Source organism: Mauremys mutica, chromosome 8 (assembly GCF_020497125.1).
Source record: "Mauremys mutica isolate MM-2020 ecotype Southern chromosome 8, ASM2049712v1, whole genome shotgun sequence".
Lineage (NCBI taxonomy): Eukaryota > Metazoa > Chordata > Testudines > Geoemydidae > Mauremys > Mauremys mutica.
In genome coordinates, this window is record NC_059079.1 from 100,630,699 (window position 1) to 100,648,317 (window position 17,619).

The following is a 17,619-nucleotide window of genomic DNA, read 5'->3' on the forward strand; positions in this document are numbered from 1 at the left end:
CCCCAACCACTAAACATTTTCATCAATTTTAAAAAAAGCTCCATCCTGAGCCTTGGCTGACTTCTTCAGCTGCCTCTCAGCCAATAGTCTAATCAGGGGTTTTGAAAAACTTGTTACTTGGTTGTGTCAACTGATGTCTCCCCCCATACATGTCCCCCCGGACATGCACCCGACGAAGTGGGTATTCACCCACGAAAGCTCATGCTCCAAAACGTCTGTTAGTCTATAAGGTGCCACAAGACTCTTTGCTGTTCCCCCCATACAAAATATCTCAAGCATGCAAGCTTAAAAATTGCATTCCATGAGCATTCATCTGCGTGGCTCTCAATCTCTTGATAAGTCATCGAGAGTGAACACAAAAGGGAAGCAATTACAACTAACTCAAATTTATTTTCAAATCTGGATGAAGACTTGTGGATATTTTTCTTTTTACAGAACTTTCCTTACCCTTCTTTTATTCTCCTCCTGAAATCTACAGTAGTATTATGATCATTTATGGGAAATTACTGCATGCAGAACAATAAGTTAACTACCTAGTTATGATAGACCTGCAGCGCTACATTTACATATTAGAAAAGCAGGTGGTAACTGAATGGAAATATGAAAGCCTCTGTGCAGAAGCTATTCATATTACAGCACTAATCGGCCTTGTCAGAATGTTCATTGACTGCAATTTTCATCTCTTAAAGCCTGATCCAAAGCCCACAAGAGTCAAATGAAACACTCCCATTATTGTCATTGGGTTTTGGATCAAGCTATGCAGAATTAGAATTAGAATTTAGTCTCCCAAGGGCTGCAATTCCTTGGTGTAATTTCAGCTCTTGGATTTAGTGTGCAAGCTCTCAGTGGTGCTGGCCTGTGATATACAAATCAGACTAGATGCTGTGGTGGTCTCTTCTGGCCTAAAATTCTATAACTATGACTCTAATTGCACAATTTTAGATGTACTATAGATGATAGAGTGGCAGTCGTCTTACTGTCTGAATGCAAATGAGCAGGCATGTGATTTTGCACCTGATTTCATGACAGCACCCCCTGCAATTCACAATTTTTGTCTGAAATGCACAGGGCAGTAACTGGAAGTGGTCGATGCAATATGATGGTATTATTTTGGAGTATCACAGATGACTATATTCCATCATTTCAAAGTCTTTTTGAAAACCCTTTTCTAGATAAACACGGTCTGGCTAAATCATTTCTCTTTTCAAAGGGAAAATCAAGCACTTCACATGAGCAATATTCATAGGTTTAGGCAGAGGAAGGTAGCTCAAAATAATCATGGGTATTTACACATTAAAAGAAAAACTGTTATACAGTGCTATTATGTGTTGCCATCCTGGCGAACACCGCATGGTGAGAATTTGATCACAATATTGCATTGCAGCTGATTGTAAAGTGAATAACAGCAGTGGAAAATGCTAATGTGTACTGGCACACTGTACCATGTCAGGTGACAGGTCACGTCCAAGGAAGATAGCATCAGTTGTCTTTTCAGCCAATTCTTCTCTAAACTTAGGGTATGGCTACACTGGCGAGTTGCAGCACTGGAAAGCCTCCACCAGCGCTGCAATTAGTAAGTGGCCACACCTGCAGGGCACTTCCAGCGCTGCAACTCCCTGGCTGCAGCGCTGGCCGTACACCTCACTCGGCATGGGGAATAAGGATTCCAGCGCTGGTGCTGCAGCGCTGGTCATCAAGTGTGGCCACACACCAGCGCTGTGATTGGCCTCCAGGGTATAAGGTGTATCCCAGAATGCTTTTATAAATTACTCTCTTTGTTTTGTTATGCAGCCTCTCTTTGTTTTGTTGTGAACGAGCTCCGATCGGAGCTCCGAACAAACAGAGCTCCTGTTTGCTGTGATCATCTGTACCTGGCTGTAAACAATCAAATGAGAGGCAGGCAGGGAGAGTGAATGAAACAGAACGGAGCCGATCGGAGCTCCGTTGAACTGCTAATCTAAAAAAACAAACACTGATCACAGCAAACAGGAGCTATCTGTACCTGGCTGTGAACGATCAAATGAGAGGCAGGGGAAACAGCGTTGGATGCAGGGTTCGCAAACATTTTGTGATTTTTCCAATCTCTCTCTTCCCCGCTCCCTGTCACAGTACACCACAGGGAGTGAGTGAAACAGCGGGGAGTCCGTGTTGGAGGCAGGCTGTTTGCAATTAAGAGTTAAGACTAAGGGCTCATGAACATTTTGTGATTTTTCCAATCCAGGAAGCTAACACACAGTGTTGGCTCCAAAAATCCACTCTCTATCTTCCCCGCTCCCTGTCACAGTACACCCCCCTCCACCCCCCTCTTTTGAAAAGCACGTTGTTGCACTTGAATGCTGGGATAGCTGCCCATAATGCAGCACTCCCAACAGCGCTGCTAATACTGCAAATGTGGCCACACACCAGCGCTGGTAGCTGTGAGTGTGGCCACACACCAGCGCTGCTCCTACACAGCTGGATGACCAGCGCTGCAAACTACCAGCGCTGCAAACCGTAAGTGTAGCCATACCCTTAGTCCAAATAATGTTACCCATTTTATTTCCAACTAGAAATTCAGTAGCACAAATAGATGTGACTGAAGTTATCTATGTTTTACTATCTCAGTAGGTGTTCACACATTCATGTACGAATCTCAACACAGTGATTTCAAACTACGTATCCCCCTTACAGAGTTATTCAGAGTGCAGACTATGAAGAGTTCCAGAAATTCTAGTTCTATAATTATACTATGATGCTTTTCAACTCTCCTCAGCAGTAGGCTGTTAGTGTATGTAACTTTGGTCCTGCTCACACATTGTCAAAAGCCATTGAAACGTCTGTGTGGGGGGTATTTAAAACATCAGACAAATATGTCACTCAAGGTACAACAAATATTGTGAGGTAATTTTATTCCCCCCCTTCCCTCATTTTTAGGTAAAAATATTACAGTATACAAGATAATCTTATTAAAGGTAAAAATACATTATTTTTTTTCTCTAAACAGGTCTACCTGCAGTACACTTTTTTCTTTTTGTTTTTCTTTTTGTTTTTTACAAATATAACTATTACTCTACTAGGCTATCTGTGTTCTCATCTGGCACTTAAGAACTGATCACAGGTCACCTTCTGATTCCGCTAATTTTTCTTAGCTGATATCTAAATGTAATGGTCATATTCTAGGTGCACCTTGTAAACAAACAGTACAGGTTAGTGTTTCCAAAGTAATAAGGTGTGCTTGGAGCAGCTTAAAACACCAAATAAACAAGCAGCTGAATTTTCAGCTGCATCATGCTCTGAACTTTTCCCTTGTAAGAGTACAACCAGAGGACTTTGTACCACTGCAGCTTGTAAATTGGTTTAATTTTTCAAACTTCTCCCTGTTTTTCTTTAGTAGGGCTGAGCAAATAACTCATAGCAAATCCTTTTTTTGACTAATTCCCCTTTTTTGTTGATGGAATGTCCTCAGCCAGCTTGAGGTGGGTTTTCCCCCCCAAATGTATTCATAGTGTGAAACCATTCAGCAACATTCTTTGTGAATTTCACTGATGCTATGGCTTGCCATTTGACATTCAAAAGCTGAGCTGAGTTGCCTCATTGTGATTGGTCACAAGTGACATCGTATTGTTATTCTTCCTTGACTAAATGAGTTAACTCCTAAAATGATGTTTCTAGTATAAATCCTCATAGGAAGGCAATTCACTATATTTTACTATGCGTTTTCACATTTGCTTTCCATTAACCTCAGTGCTATTCTAACTCAATTTCATGGGTGTCCATGGAAAGCAAGCACAAAAGGAGTGCACACCTCTAAGTAAAGGTGAATCTGTTTAAAAGTTTTAATGAATATTCGTGGAGTATTTTTTTGCAGGGTTCACCCAGACCTAAGCCCTAGATGTAATGGGTCAGATCTCCAGTTGATATAAATCAGTTTGGCTCCATTGACGTCAATGGAACTATGCTGATTCAAGCCATCTGAGGATTTGGCTGTTTGCCTTTTTAAAAAGCTGCTTTGGGTATCTAAGATAAGCATGATTATATTTTGGATATGGTGCATTTATTTCTGATGTCAATGGGCTTGTTTTATACTATGGCTGAGCAAATAACTCCTAGCAAATCCTTTTTTTGACTAATTCCCCAGCTTGAGGTGGGTTTTCCCCCCCAAATGTATTCATAGTGTGAAACCATTCAGCAACATTCTTTGTGAATTTCACTGATGCTATGGCTTGCCATTTGACATTCAAAAGCTGAGCTGAGCCTTTGTATCATAAAGATATTAACTGATTGTTGGCTTCACCCAAAAACATATTCTAATGCACAAGGCCCTTACCAATATTTGTTAGGTGGCAAAAGTTGAGGGCTCAGTACCCATCTCTTGCACTGTTTTTGCTCCCTTAAAATGCTGGTTGAAATATCAGATAATGTTTAAAAAACTAGTTCTCTTTCTCTTTGTTCGCCATCAAATGTCCTTATTTAAGTTCTTCCCAAACTTGTCACTCAGCTGCTGTATTAGTCTTGCTAACTCTCCAGTAGCTTCTGACTTTTCTTCTAGAAGCTCGTAGCGGAGACTGGAAATATCTTGCTTAATCTCTTTAAGTTCTCCTACGATGAAAAAAAAAAGTTCTTGTAAATGAGACTGAATTAAACAAGTCATCGACGTGTTTTAATTCCGGAGAATGAGTTCATTTGGGAATGCAAACGATAGGCTTGGCACTAAATGCGTGGGAACCTCCATAGAGTAGCAGTTACACAAAATTCCCCCCACGGACTTAATGAAACGAACTCCATGAATACTGCTAACAGTAGTAATATGTGGAGAGTTCTTGTTCTTTCCAAGCCCACTCCTCCACCACATACAGATTCCCAAGCTACACAGCGGCTTTTTAGGATTCAGAATAATGACACTTCAGAGATACCATTCCCTCGCCAGCATTCCCTTTTCCATATATACTGAGTGGGGAACTACACGGATTCCATCCCTTCCAGCTGCAGAGGGGATAGCTCAGGACAACGCTTTTAAAAGGGGCTTTCTAAGGCCCATATGACTGTACAGTGTAATGTGCCATTAAGAAGTATGGGTCTGTTGGCTGCATGGCGCAATGGTGCTGTAGGTGCCCTAGGCAAATGAAAGATTTGTTTGTGATGTAAGGTATAGAAAGCTTAGCAGAGATATTGGGCAGGATTCTTTTCTCTGCTCTGACCCCCCGTATGCCATCACGATGATGCACGGGGCCTAGGGAAGCCTCTTAACCAATTGGGGGAGAATTTGTCTAGGGCAGGCACTGGGTAGGACAGTTGGAAGCTGCCTTACACAGGTCCCTTCACAAGCCCCAGTGTAGGGGTTAGCCAAGGGCTGAGAGGAAAGACGAGGTGGGTCCACACCCCATGCCACTATGGTGAGTCTGGACAACTCCAAGGGTAGGTCTGCTGTAACTTAGAGAAGCTCCCTAGACAACCTAAATTATAGTGGAGATCATTTCAGCCCACAGAAAGGGCCAAAATTGCAAGGCCACGAAGATGGTTTGAAGTAATCTATGCCCACCAGGCGTGCTGCCTGTCCAGAAGCTGTCCCACACAGTCTCACCCATCTGATTTATGATTTGACATATCAGTTTGGAACTGAATGGAGATGCCTGATTTCAGCTTTAGTGATTGTAACAGCATTAATTGTAAAAGCCACTTGCCTTCATTGACTTCATCATTCTCTCGATCAACCTGAGCCTTCAGGACATATCGCTTAATAAGACGCTTCATTATTTTCTAAACAGTGAATAAAAATGGTTAAATGGTATGATATTGGTTGTCTTCCATTCTAGATCTATTATGAACAGTGTGAGCTACAGAGTGATGAAATCCTGGCTCCACTGAATCAATCAGAGTTTTCCTATTGACTTCAGTGGAGCCAGGATCTTACCTTTATATTTACGCACTTTGTGTTATAATAGTCGAACAACAAATATTTAAGACGCATCCCACAAGAAAGGCAGATAAAGGATAGCCCATAAATGCAAAGTAACTACAAATGGTTAAATATCAAACTAAGAAATGGGATCAAGCTTAGGTTTGGGGGATGTAGGTTGCTGTTTAAAGTATTCATAAGAAAAAATCTGGATGAAAAAATAAGTTGCTTATTAATGACACTATCAAATTCACTCATTACTTTGAACTAAGTGCCTGATCCCAAATTTACTGAAGTCAATGGAAAGACTCCCACTGACTCCTGTGGGTGTTGGATCAGGGGCTAGGAGAACTAGGAAACAGGGAACACAATGAAGGATAGAGAAAAGAGTCAGAATGGAAAAAAGGATTAAAATGATTAAGAATTACCTTAGAAAAATGGCACGTATTTAATATACACAGCAAAAAAGAATTCCATGTAGCTGTATGAACTGGAAGATTATTGGATAGAAAGAAGTACGGACACATATAGGAATGAGAGCAGACAACAAATCAGATATGAACTTGCAATGTGATGCTGTTGCAAAAGTGCTGAAGCTTTGTTTATACATAGAGGTATAAAAGAAGTCCTAAGGCAGTTTATGCTTTACACTAGGCTACAACTGGAGTCCTGTGGAGTCTTCTTCAGTATGGGGGGGGGTCGGGAGTTGATAGATTAGAGATCTGAAGATGGGCAGCAAACCTGACAAAAGGAGTAAAGGGACTGACCTCCCAGGGTATGTCCACACTGCAACAAAAACCCCACGGCACCAAGTGTCAAAGCCCAGGTCAATTGACGTGGGCTTGCGGGGCTAAAAATTGCAGCGTAGTCATTCAGGGTTGGGCTGGAACTCAGGACATGAGACCCCACAAGAGGGGAGGGTCTCAGAGCTCAGGCTCCAGCCTAAGCCCAATTGCATACAGTGCAATTTTTAGCTCAGCAGCCCAAGCCAGTTTACTGGGCCAGCCATGGCCATGCCACAGGTCTTTTATTGCAGCGTTGATGGACCCCAGGGGACTACCTTTTAAGACTCCAAAGTTAGGCATCTAAATCTATGTTTAGACACCTAAATAGCTCATTTGGGTGCCCAGATGAATGATTAATCTACATTTGAGTGTGTAAAACAAATATGGAAGTGTATGCATTCTTGCTTGGGAGGAATTTCCTCATGCAAAGTGGATAGTGGAAGCTTATCAGGCCCCCTCGCAGGGTTCCCCCTTCTGCTCCACCAGGAGGCTGATGTTCCCCACCATAAGGCAGCATCCAAATGGCATGACTGAGCCCAAAATGCTTTGTTTCTTGGGGGGAATTTCAACCCAACGATCAATGCAGGTGATGCTCAATCTGCAAGGAAGCTACTCCCTTTGGGATTTGGCTCTGATGATGATGTAACTCCAACCAGGATTTTTGGATCTTTTCCTGTCTAACTGAGGGATACTCTCCATCTGCCTTCAAGAAGAGCTGCACTGACATCCCTTTTTCGAGCATGCAGACACTAGAAAGGGAAAAGACCATCCGCGTCTACCTTCATCTTAAATGACCACAGTCCCTGCTCCTGGGAGTCGCTTAATTGATTCATCACAGGAGGCAATGACATCTCTTATTTACTGAGTTCACTTTGTTTGACCCTTAGATTTATAATCTTATAAACAGCCACACAGCTGAAAAGACTTGAAGGGGGGTTACTGTGCCTGGACAATGATGTTGACCATTAGTCACTGAGGAGCACAGCCTGTGCCCAGTGCCTGACTTCAGTCACTGAGCTGGGTCACCGGGCAGATGCACAGGGACCAGGGAAGAGGACTCTGACACCTCAGGATACAGTCCACCTTCTGTTGCCCTTCTTCATAGGGACAAGAAATGAGAATCCAAACAATGGCAGATACCCTAGCCCAAGTATCTCTAACTTCCTTGGACTGCTCATGTCCCATCCCCTCTTGCACCTGCCTGCTGCCATGCAAGGAGCCTCTCCCAAGCTGAATTTTCTGTCTGCATCTTCTCAGCATGCATGCATACACAGCCCTCTCCTTTGGTGCAGTAGAACCACACTCACTTGGGTGCTTGGGGAGCCTCTATACATTTAAAGGCAGGAACTAGACTTGCCTTCCGGATCTTGCTCCTGCTCCCACAGAAAATCTAGGATAGGGCTAAGAAAGCTCTCAGGGTCTTCTCTCTACTTACAATACTATGAATGACTGAGGCATGTTACCTGGCTTCTGTGTAATGGTGCGAATGGCTACTCCCATTGGGACTGAACGACACTCATTTTGTGGAGCAGTTTTGTCATTTTTGAATAAAAAATGGTGGGGAACAACAGCAACTTAACATCTATCTACCTAAGGCACTCAAATGTCCCCCCCCCCCCCACCATCTTAGTATCTGAGCACCTCACAATTTTTAAAATATACTGATCCTCACATCATCCCTGACAGGCAGAGAAGTTCTATCATCCCCATTTTATGAATGGGTAACTGAGACAAAGGGAGTAAGCGATTTGCCTAACCTCACAGGAGTAGTCTGTAACAGAGCAGGGAACTTTACCCAAGTCTCCCAAGACCCTAGCTAGCATGCTAATCACAGGAGCATCCTACCCATAAAACTTAGGTTCAGGCCCATCTGCCCACTGAACAAGAAGAAATCCTGTTGCTTTAAACGTCACTGGCAATCTCCCCAAAGGTTTTGAGGCACAAAACCCCCTAAACCAAACCAAAACCAAAACCATCCCACCCCTTCCTCCTGATCATTAAGTAACTGGACATGAACTGTAGTAATATAAAGGCAGGTGAATGACAAAAAGGATCCAGTTACTTGTATACGTGTTATCTAGTGATGGAATGTGGAATGTTTAGGACTGTGTCTTTCTATAGACGAAATCTCTCTAACCAGGTGGGTCAGTTAAGGGAATATATATGAGACACAGTGCACATACTGTATGCTGGAGATGGCCAAGGTAGTTCAATCCAGATGGAAGACGTGCTGCCACCTGAGAAAACATAAATTGAGGAACATTCTGGGGAAAGTGGGGAAATACTAGATCCCAATAGAAACAATTTTCAAAATAGGAGACAAAAATAGGGAACTTGCAGGAAAACAAGGAATCAACATATAACGAATGCCATTATCTTCTTGACATTTACCATCACAGAGTATTTACCTGGGCCAGCCACAGTATTTTCAGTACAGTCTATATTTACAATGAGTAGTACTCTAGATGCCATGTAGCTACAGGTGGCAAAGGTCAAGATCTTCATGGTGCCAACTATACCAGAGAATATACTGTTGTAAGGATACTGAACAGAAGTAATGCAAATGTGACAATTCTATATCAAGAATCTGAGGGGTGGATATCACTTTGCAGCCTTTGGAGACATCCCTTGCAATATCTCCAGCAATGCTACCGTGTATTTTTGCCCTAATATTGTATTATGGTTTTGCATCTCTATTGCCATCTACTACCCTTTCTGGGTTCTTTGCTACTGTAAGTAAAATGGCTTCTCAACCACATAGTTACTGGTCAAGAAAGTCATCATAATTTTCAACCCTCCAGACCTTGCTCACCCAAATAGTTTGATTGATTTCAATGGTGTAATACTCATCTAAGAAAGGGTTCCAGGAGCAGACCTTCATTCATAAGTTATTGCCTTCTAGGCAGAAATCAATCTTCTTTATGTATTTATTGGCCCTACTTTCAAATACTCTTTGTTCCTTCAGTTTTTCAAGTACCTTCTATAGACTTTATTTTGCTGGGGCAAAGGAGAGTGAAAAATGGTCTTGTGGTTAAGACACTGGAATGGGACTCGGGAGATCTGGGGTCAATTTCTGGCTCTGTCACAGAGGGCCATATTTTAAAAGGTTTTTAGGTGCCTAAAGAAGTAGATAGATACCTAATGGGATGTTCAACTCCAGGGGAGTTAGGCACCTAGTTGCTTTTGAACATCATATTAGGCATCTATCTACATCTTTAGGCCCTGAATACCTTTAAAAGCTTTTGAAAATGTTACCCAATATCTAGTATTTACTACACATATTTATACCTTTTTATCCCACTAACCAATTCCTTTCCTTATCCCTGTTAACAATTTACAAATACTTGATGTGGGTAGATGTTAACCATGTACCTGCTTAGTTGGAGATTTTGCTACTACATACATAACCCACTATTTCCACATAAAATAGGTCTACCAGAAGCATAAATTCTCAGGACAGGAACTTGGTGAATAATTGATTTTTTGGTTTGGTGTCTAAACCGAAAAATTCTAAAAAAAAGAAATAAAATTGTTGGGAGTCAATCCAAAATGACAATTTTTCAGTTTTCTCACCAAAATAAAAACTGACAGGGTGAATAAAACATTTCATTTGACCCAAAAGGAAAGGTTTAGTTTCATTTCGAATGGTTTTTAAAACCTCTTTTTTATTTTTTTATTTTTTTGTGAAATCTAGGTAAATTTCAAAACTAATTGCAATTTTGAAATGAAAAGTCAATGTGTTTCATTTAATAAATGTCAAGTTGAAACATTTCAATTTTTCTGAAAGCTTTTTTCCAAATTTCTAGTGGCCATATTCACCCTAAATTCACTAACAGTTTTGGTTGACCCAAAACTGCATTTTTTGGCAAATAAACAATTTGTAAAAAATATTTCACCCATTTCTACTCAGGACTTTACAACAATGGTAATTTCACAGTGTGGGAAGAGTAAGCTGTCATCACGGCTCTCATAATTAATTTTGTAACATATCACATTGCAGATCCAGCTAAACAGGACAAAATATTTCCAAAGAAAGCACATGAGGGAGTTAAAGTAAAATCTAAAGAGACAACATTGTGTCATGACAAAATGAAACACTGTCAATGAGTCTAGGATGAAAGTCGGGTGAACTTTTCTTGTATTAAGTTCAATACCAGTGACTGGCAATTAATTACCATGACAATCACGTTAATGTCAAATGTATTTCTGTAGCTGCCATGCTGCCTTAAGCAACTGTGAAACTAAAAGGTTTGGGCTCAGTCCCATAAACCACTGTGTCCTTTGATTTGGCATAGGTCATTGCTTGACTCATCACAGGATCGAGAAGTTCACTGTATATTGACAAATCTGATCCTTGCAAATAAGCCTTGTTTGCTTACAAATCTTTTCCCTTGCTCTTGTTGTTCGACTGTCATTACCTGATATCTTGTGGGCTTGTTATAAGCGTTCTTCACAGTAAAATTTTCTGAATTTCGAGCGCTTGACTGAAAACGAACTTTCTGAAATTATAAAACATAATGAGACATTAAATCTGTAACAGCTTCTTTCCCCAAACAACCTCTCCGCCTCAGACTAAACTGACTTATGCAAACACTAGAAAATGTTGCATTCTGTGAGCAGGCTGGAGATCCTGCAGAAGAAAACCAGCACTTCCATTCCCCAATTAATAATATAATGAATATCTAGCTCGTTCACAGCATTTTTCATCAGAAGATCTCAAAGTGCTTCACAGAGGAGACAAGTAGGTCATCCCCATTTTACAGACAGGAAAACAGAGGGACCGAAAGGTGAAGTGACTTGACCAAGGCTGTTCAGCAGCCTGGGGGAGAGACAGAAATTGAACGCAGGTCTCCTGATACCTAGTCCAGAGCTCTATCTTCTAGGCTATATTGCCTCTGCTAGTTTATAGGAGGGTGCAGAGGGAGACAACCCGCTCATTTCATTGCCAAAATGAATGGAAGAATTATTGGATGAGAAATTCAATCTCATATTGTCTAAACAAAAGGTGTTTTAACTGTATCCCTCTCACACCACCTTGAGACAGGCAGGTGTTAAGAGGCGAGAGGCAGAGCTTTCTTAATTACTTCTAATTTTCTTGGTGATTGCGGCTGACTTTTGAAAATAGCTTTTTGAATAAAGAGAAGAGAAAATTCCTCGTCAGACTCAATGGATAGTATCAATTAACTCCAATCAGCCACAGGGACACATTGCAGATTACAATGGCAAGCTCTGCAAACCCCTCCTCTGCATTCCTCTCCTACATTCTTCCATGTCCTGGTCTATACTAGGCTTGCTTCAGCTCTTCCTCTTATCTCCACTGTGGCCCCTTTCTTGGGCTGGGCTTTTCTCTGACCCATTGTCAGCCTCATCTTTGATAGCTCTTCCTGTTCTCCTCCTTTCTGCATATTCCTTTGATCTCAATCTTCGGCTCCTTCCCTCCCAGCTCATTTCTATGCTTCTTCCCTCTTATTTGCCTCTGCTATTTTGCCAACGCAATGAATTTCTCTAGTCCCATCAGGGCAGATTCACTGCCTCTCTTCTGCTCTATGGCTGTGCCCTACAGAGCCTCCCTTCTCCTCAGCTTATGTCCTGTGAATGGCAGAAGCAGCTGACAGTTTTCAGTTCACAGGGCCTAAAAATGTGCAGTGACACTGAGAGGAAAATTTAAAAGCATGCACTGAAGTATCTTAGAATATGCCCCCTGAATATTAACAAGCCCTCTGAAGCTTGTGGTAATGCTGCCTCAGAGCAGCACTGCAGCCTCTGTCACGCGCAGCAACTGTAGCCAAAGACAAAAAAAACACATCTTTTTTAGGTCTCGGTTCCCAAAGTTGTTTTTTGTTTTAAACCCAGCTTGAGCCGAGGAAGTTAAATGAGGGTCAGTGCAGTTTAAACGACGCCATCTCATCACGTTTTAATTTTTGCTGAGTTTGATGGTCACGGCAAATCAGCTGCAGCTGAATCTTGGGTGAAATGCTTTAGGAGTTTTATTCAAAAACTCTGAACCAATAGAAGTGTTGCAAAGGAAGAGAATAGATTTGCCTGGGTTTTGGGGTTTTTTTTTTAAATCTGCTTGCTAAGAACAGTTTTGTCCCAGTGACATTTCTGCAAATAATATATTTCCACAGGATTAGGCTCTCCCCAATTACACTGACATTTCTTCAGGAGCAATTCAGCTTTTTAGGAACGTTTCTCTGTGTGTCTCATATTTTGTCATGCAGAAGCTCATTGGTACTAAGGGAAAACTAACTTGCCTCTCACAAATGTGCCCATTCCAAAGTCAGCGGAGTTGTGCTGTCTCAAAGCACACATCTCTTTCAAAAGAATGAACAGGTGGCGGATGAGGCAGGGCCTATCTATTACTGTGTATGATTGTCATTAGGCAGCTGAAAGTGGGGAGGTTGGTAACTGCAGCTTCAAGTTGCTGGGAAAAGTTAATATTCCCTGGTTGGGACCCTGCTTCCAATGATAAAATCAGATGTGATATTAAATGTTGATTTTTACATGACAATAAAGTGAATTTAGGCAATATATAAAGAACAGTTTCAAGAGGCAGCATGGTCCTGTGGCTAGGAACCTGAAGTAGGAGTCAGGAGACCTGCATTCTTCTGCCCCCAGTTCTGCCATTAGCCTGCTTTGTGACTTCCTAGGGGAAGTCACTTCATCCGTTCCCCTTCCCTTTGATCATTGCCTGTTAGGTTCACTCCCTCTGGGGCACTTGGCATTGGCCACTGTCGGTAGACAGATACTGGGCTAGATGGACCTTTGGTCTGACCCAGTATGGCCGTTCTTATGTTCTTATGTTCAGTCTATTTAGACCATAAGTTCTTTGGGGTGGGACTGTCTTTCACTAGATGTCTACACAGTGTCTAACTCAAAGAGGCCACTGCCTTGGTTAGGGTCTCCAGTGCTACTGTAATACAAATAATAAATGAGTTAGCATAATACTGTACACCAGGTAATACTGTAATACCAATAATAAATAAATTAGAGTACAATGCTAAGCAGCTCTTCTTGCTCATCTGCGAACTAAGTAAAATTCCTTCCTTTGATGCCTACGAAAGACATGATAGTTTATTTACATTCAGGATGTTAAAAGAAAAGAAGCACATGACATACCCGTAGCTTGGAATTCAGCATACCCATCTCGAGATCATTTTCACAGTTTTTGGCCTTAGATTTGCAGAGTTTTATGAGGCACATTTTTATTCTCATTATGAGATAATAAAATGATTTAGGGCTTGGCACTAGATTAAAAGGAGCAGGCAGAGTCCTTCCTTCATCAAAGTATGATAACCAGAGCTTGGCACGAGCAAATTTCCACTCCACATCTGCATCCTCCTGCGGCGGGGAAGGGAAAAATGAATTGCAGAATTAGCGTTTTGAAAGGAATTGAGAAGTATTATTGCATTGGCGCTCAGACAGATGCATAAAGGTGACTTAGCTGGAAAGGGTATGAACCTTGTCACTGAAGGCCACTCAACAGGAGTGTTTCTGATACAAAAGTCTTGCAGATATATGGCTCCCAAATCCATTTAACCTCTTTATATTGAAATCTGGGTATTTACTTGTATGCACCGCTTTTTCCAACTGCTTTCAGTCTGCACACAGACAATATGCAAAACCATGTTCTGAACGTAGGACCGCCCTCTTTAATTACATATTTTTGGGGTGTACTACCTTGCATTTCAACATGGGGAGTCAGGTGGGACAGGTAAGGACTGTAGTGGTAGGAAAAGGAGTCCAGCAAGCAGTGGCGATACTGAAAAAAAAAATCCTGAGTCCAATTTCAGAGCTGAGTGAATGATGATGTCAAGAAGCTGCAAAATCTCCTCTGGGCTGCTGCTGAGCAACATACGTGGGAGAAGGCAGGGTAGGTCCAGTGCCCCAGGAAGATACCTGTTAGTGCAGTGGGGGAGGCTGGAAGGCACTGCCATATCCCCTGTCCCTCCAGCTGTTGCTGTGGGGAAGGAGTAGCTGGGGTGGGGACATCAATAATCAGTCCTCTTCCAGCTCCTTTCAGAAGTTGGTGTTCCTCGTGTGGAGGAAGGAGACAGGTGAGCCCAGTGCCCAGACGGGCCTGTCCCTATCTGTCTGGTGGAGGCGCAGGAGGGATAAAGATTAAATAATTACCCTTTCCAACATGCTTCCTATGCTTTGTCTGCTAAGCCAGGTGCAGTTTCCAAACATCACGAGTTCCTAGACCTCTCTCGAGCAACCTTGCAGCGAGCAAGATTTAAACAGAGCAGCTGATCAGAGACCAGCAGAGAGAATGTCAGTCTTGCAGCCGGCTGAATGGAATGTCACATTCCTTCCAGCTTGGATAATGGACAAGTGACTAGAGGTGCCAATTAGGAATGGGACCACCTGTTCTTCCTTCCTTCTCCACCTGTCAAACATCCTGGGTTTGAACTTGAACTCCAGAGTTAATGAGTTCACACGCCCCCTAAGAAGGGACTGCAAAAAAACATAGGCAGAGAGAGAGAGAGAGAGAGAACAAAACCTCGTGGGGAAAAAAGCAGGTGAAGATCAGAGCGAAATGGGACTGCGATAGGGAGCACAGATGACCAACAAAGTGCAACAGCGTTTAAAGGCCGTTACTTCTTCCCTCAATGGTATCATTGCCACACACGGACACAGGGACTAGGCCATGGGCAAGTTGGCGGTGGCTGGACCTCTTGGACCAGTTGCATCCGGTGGCTAGATTTGCTTTTGACCTCTAGCACCTCACTGTGCTTGAGGTTCAAATGGCACCCCCAAATTCTGCAGCAAGTGACCTGAAAAGGACCTTGCCTTGGGCAAGCCCAGAGGGGCTGCTCTTTGCAGACTTTAAGAGTGGCTTTGACAAACGTGATGATATTGTAGTATAAAGGAGCCTAAATCAGGGCTGCCCAAGCGGGGGGGCAGGGGGAAGGGTGGTTTGCTCCAGGCCTCCCCAAATGATGGAGGGGCAGCTGGGGCAAATTTGAGTGAGTCGTGTAGCAACCTGTTGCACAGGGTGACAGCGCTACTCCGGTTTGACACCTGCCAGCCAGGCTACGTGGCAGGCTGAGACCCTGGAGGTAGGAGTGAGGTCACGGATAATGCTCCCATCAGCACAGGCAGAGGAGGGACTGAAAGCAATCCCCTAGCTGCACACAGGGCAGAGTCACCCTATCTCTGCAGGGACACTACAGGCAGAGAGAGTCTGAGATGTGAAATATCCCCAGTCCTTTTATTTGTTGCGCTGAACATGGCCCTGTTTCTTCAGATGGCAAAGAAATACATACAAAAATGGTCTGCTATAGGGGCCTCGCTGATAAATAGAGTTATCTAAGGATATATTTTCAATGCATAGCACGAGGAAGTGGGTATGTAATTTCCATTCAAAATAAACTGTGTGTCAAGTTAATCACAGCAATATTTAACTACTAGGTAACGGTTATCATCTGATTCACTAAAATATTCTGGACAGCAGCTTGGGCCACTTATCTCTTCTGGTAATTGAAAACTAGAAGAAATTACCAGCTGATTTCCTTGTTTGTCCTATTTGTATTCATCATCACTACATCTTGGCTCTCCGTCAGTCAGCACATGTCACAGAAGCAAGTTCACGTCTCAGTTAAGATGATTCACCATTATTAGATTGTCAAGGTGAGCCAAGACACCGAGAACATTTCTGAAGATAAATGTAAGGTCAGTGCAGTCTTCATTGATCTGAGTGGCATTTATGATTTTCCTCGGTACTTGTATGGTCTGACCCTTATTTCAAGATTGTTTACTGCGTGAAAAAAAGATGATCTGCAGCTGCTTTACAGCTGTTTTTATTGTGGTATATATAGAAGCCAGCACCATCAATGAGAAAATAGGTTTGCCAGTAATCTGTACTCACATCTGTACTATGGTAAAATGTATAATGCAACTCGCTCATCGGGACACATCTCTGATGATGCCACTGTGTTTGGCAGCCTTTCAGAAATGGGCATATTACAAAATGGAGGCCTGGGGCTAAATTCTGCCCTCGCTTATGAAGATGCAACTTCACTGACTTCAATGGAGCAGTGCTCCCTTTGCCCCATTTAGCCCCTATCGACTCACTCCTGAGCGCATTCTGCGCCAAAAAAATTAAAATTCTGAGCACAATATTTTAAAATTCTGCAAATTTTATTTGTCAATAAATAAATGTGGCTCCAGCCTGGCAGTGGGGAGCACGGGCCACTGGCTGCATTGAGATGGGAGATCACCCTGCAGCCCCCACCTCCCGTGGTATAGGGACTCGGCAGTGAGGCTAGGCCGGACCCTGACACAGTGCAAGGGCTGGGCCTGCCTCAGAAATGCCCCGGGGCCCTGTCCCACTGCTCCAGGTGCAGCTGGGGGTGGGCAGGCTCAGCCCAACAGGATCGAAGTGTGAAGGGGCTTAGGGTGTAGGGATCCAGGTGTGGGGTGAGAGGTTTCTGTGTGGGGCAATCTGGGTGCAGGAGGCTCAGTGGGAGATCTGGATGCACCAGAGGCTTGTTGGGGTGTTCTGGGTGAAGGGGCAATGGAACTATGCAGGGAATGCAGGTGAAGGTGGTTGCGGCTCAGTGTCTGGGGGGGGGGTCTGGGTGTGGGGGGCTCCATGTGGGTCCTAGTGCTGGGGGAGTGGGGCTTGATGGGGTGGGGGTCCAGGTGCAGCTGGTTGGGGATCAGTGGAGTGGGGGTCTGGGTGTGGGGGGGGGGTAGGGCTTGTCAGGGTGAGGCTTCGATGGGCCTACTTAACAGGGGAGCCCCAGCTCCTGCCGAGGGGATGCTGCATGCTGGGCTCCTGCTTCCCCCCACGATTCCCCTATCCTCTTTTCTTCTCCATTCCCCTCCCTTCACTCCCACATTCCTTCCCCACTGCCTCTTCCCCCCATCCCCTCACCCCCCTTCCCTCATTTCCCCCACCCCTCCTTACCCAGCCCCACCACGGGCCCTCACTGTTGCACAGAATAGAAAACA

At 43.4% G+C, this 17,619-nt stretch overlaps 1 protein-coding gene across 1 annotated transcript in view; it reads right to left on the minus strand.

The window, feature by feature from the left end:
• Positions 1-4,164: 4,164 nt before the first annotated feature.
• TRPC7 (transient receptor potential cation channel subfamily C member 7) overlaps positions 4,165-17,619 on the minus strand; it is a 364,174-nt gene continuing 350,719 nt past the window's right edge. The window contains exons 10-14 of the mRNA XM_045026121.1: positions 13,780-14,001; positions 11,079-11,159; positions 8,844-8,897; positions 5,661-5,736; positions 4,165-4,578 (exon numbers count right to left, since the gene is read on the minus strand). Coding sequence (XP_044882056.1) covers positions 4,436-4,578; positions 5,661-5,736; positions 8,844-8,897; positions 11,079-11,159; positions 13,780-14,001 — 576 coding nt within the window. The 3' untranslated portion in view covers positions 4,165-4,435. The remainder of the gene's footprint in view (positions 4,579-5,660; positions 5,737-8,843; positions 8,898-11,078; positions 11,160-13,779; positions 14,002-17,619) is intronic.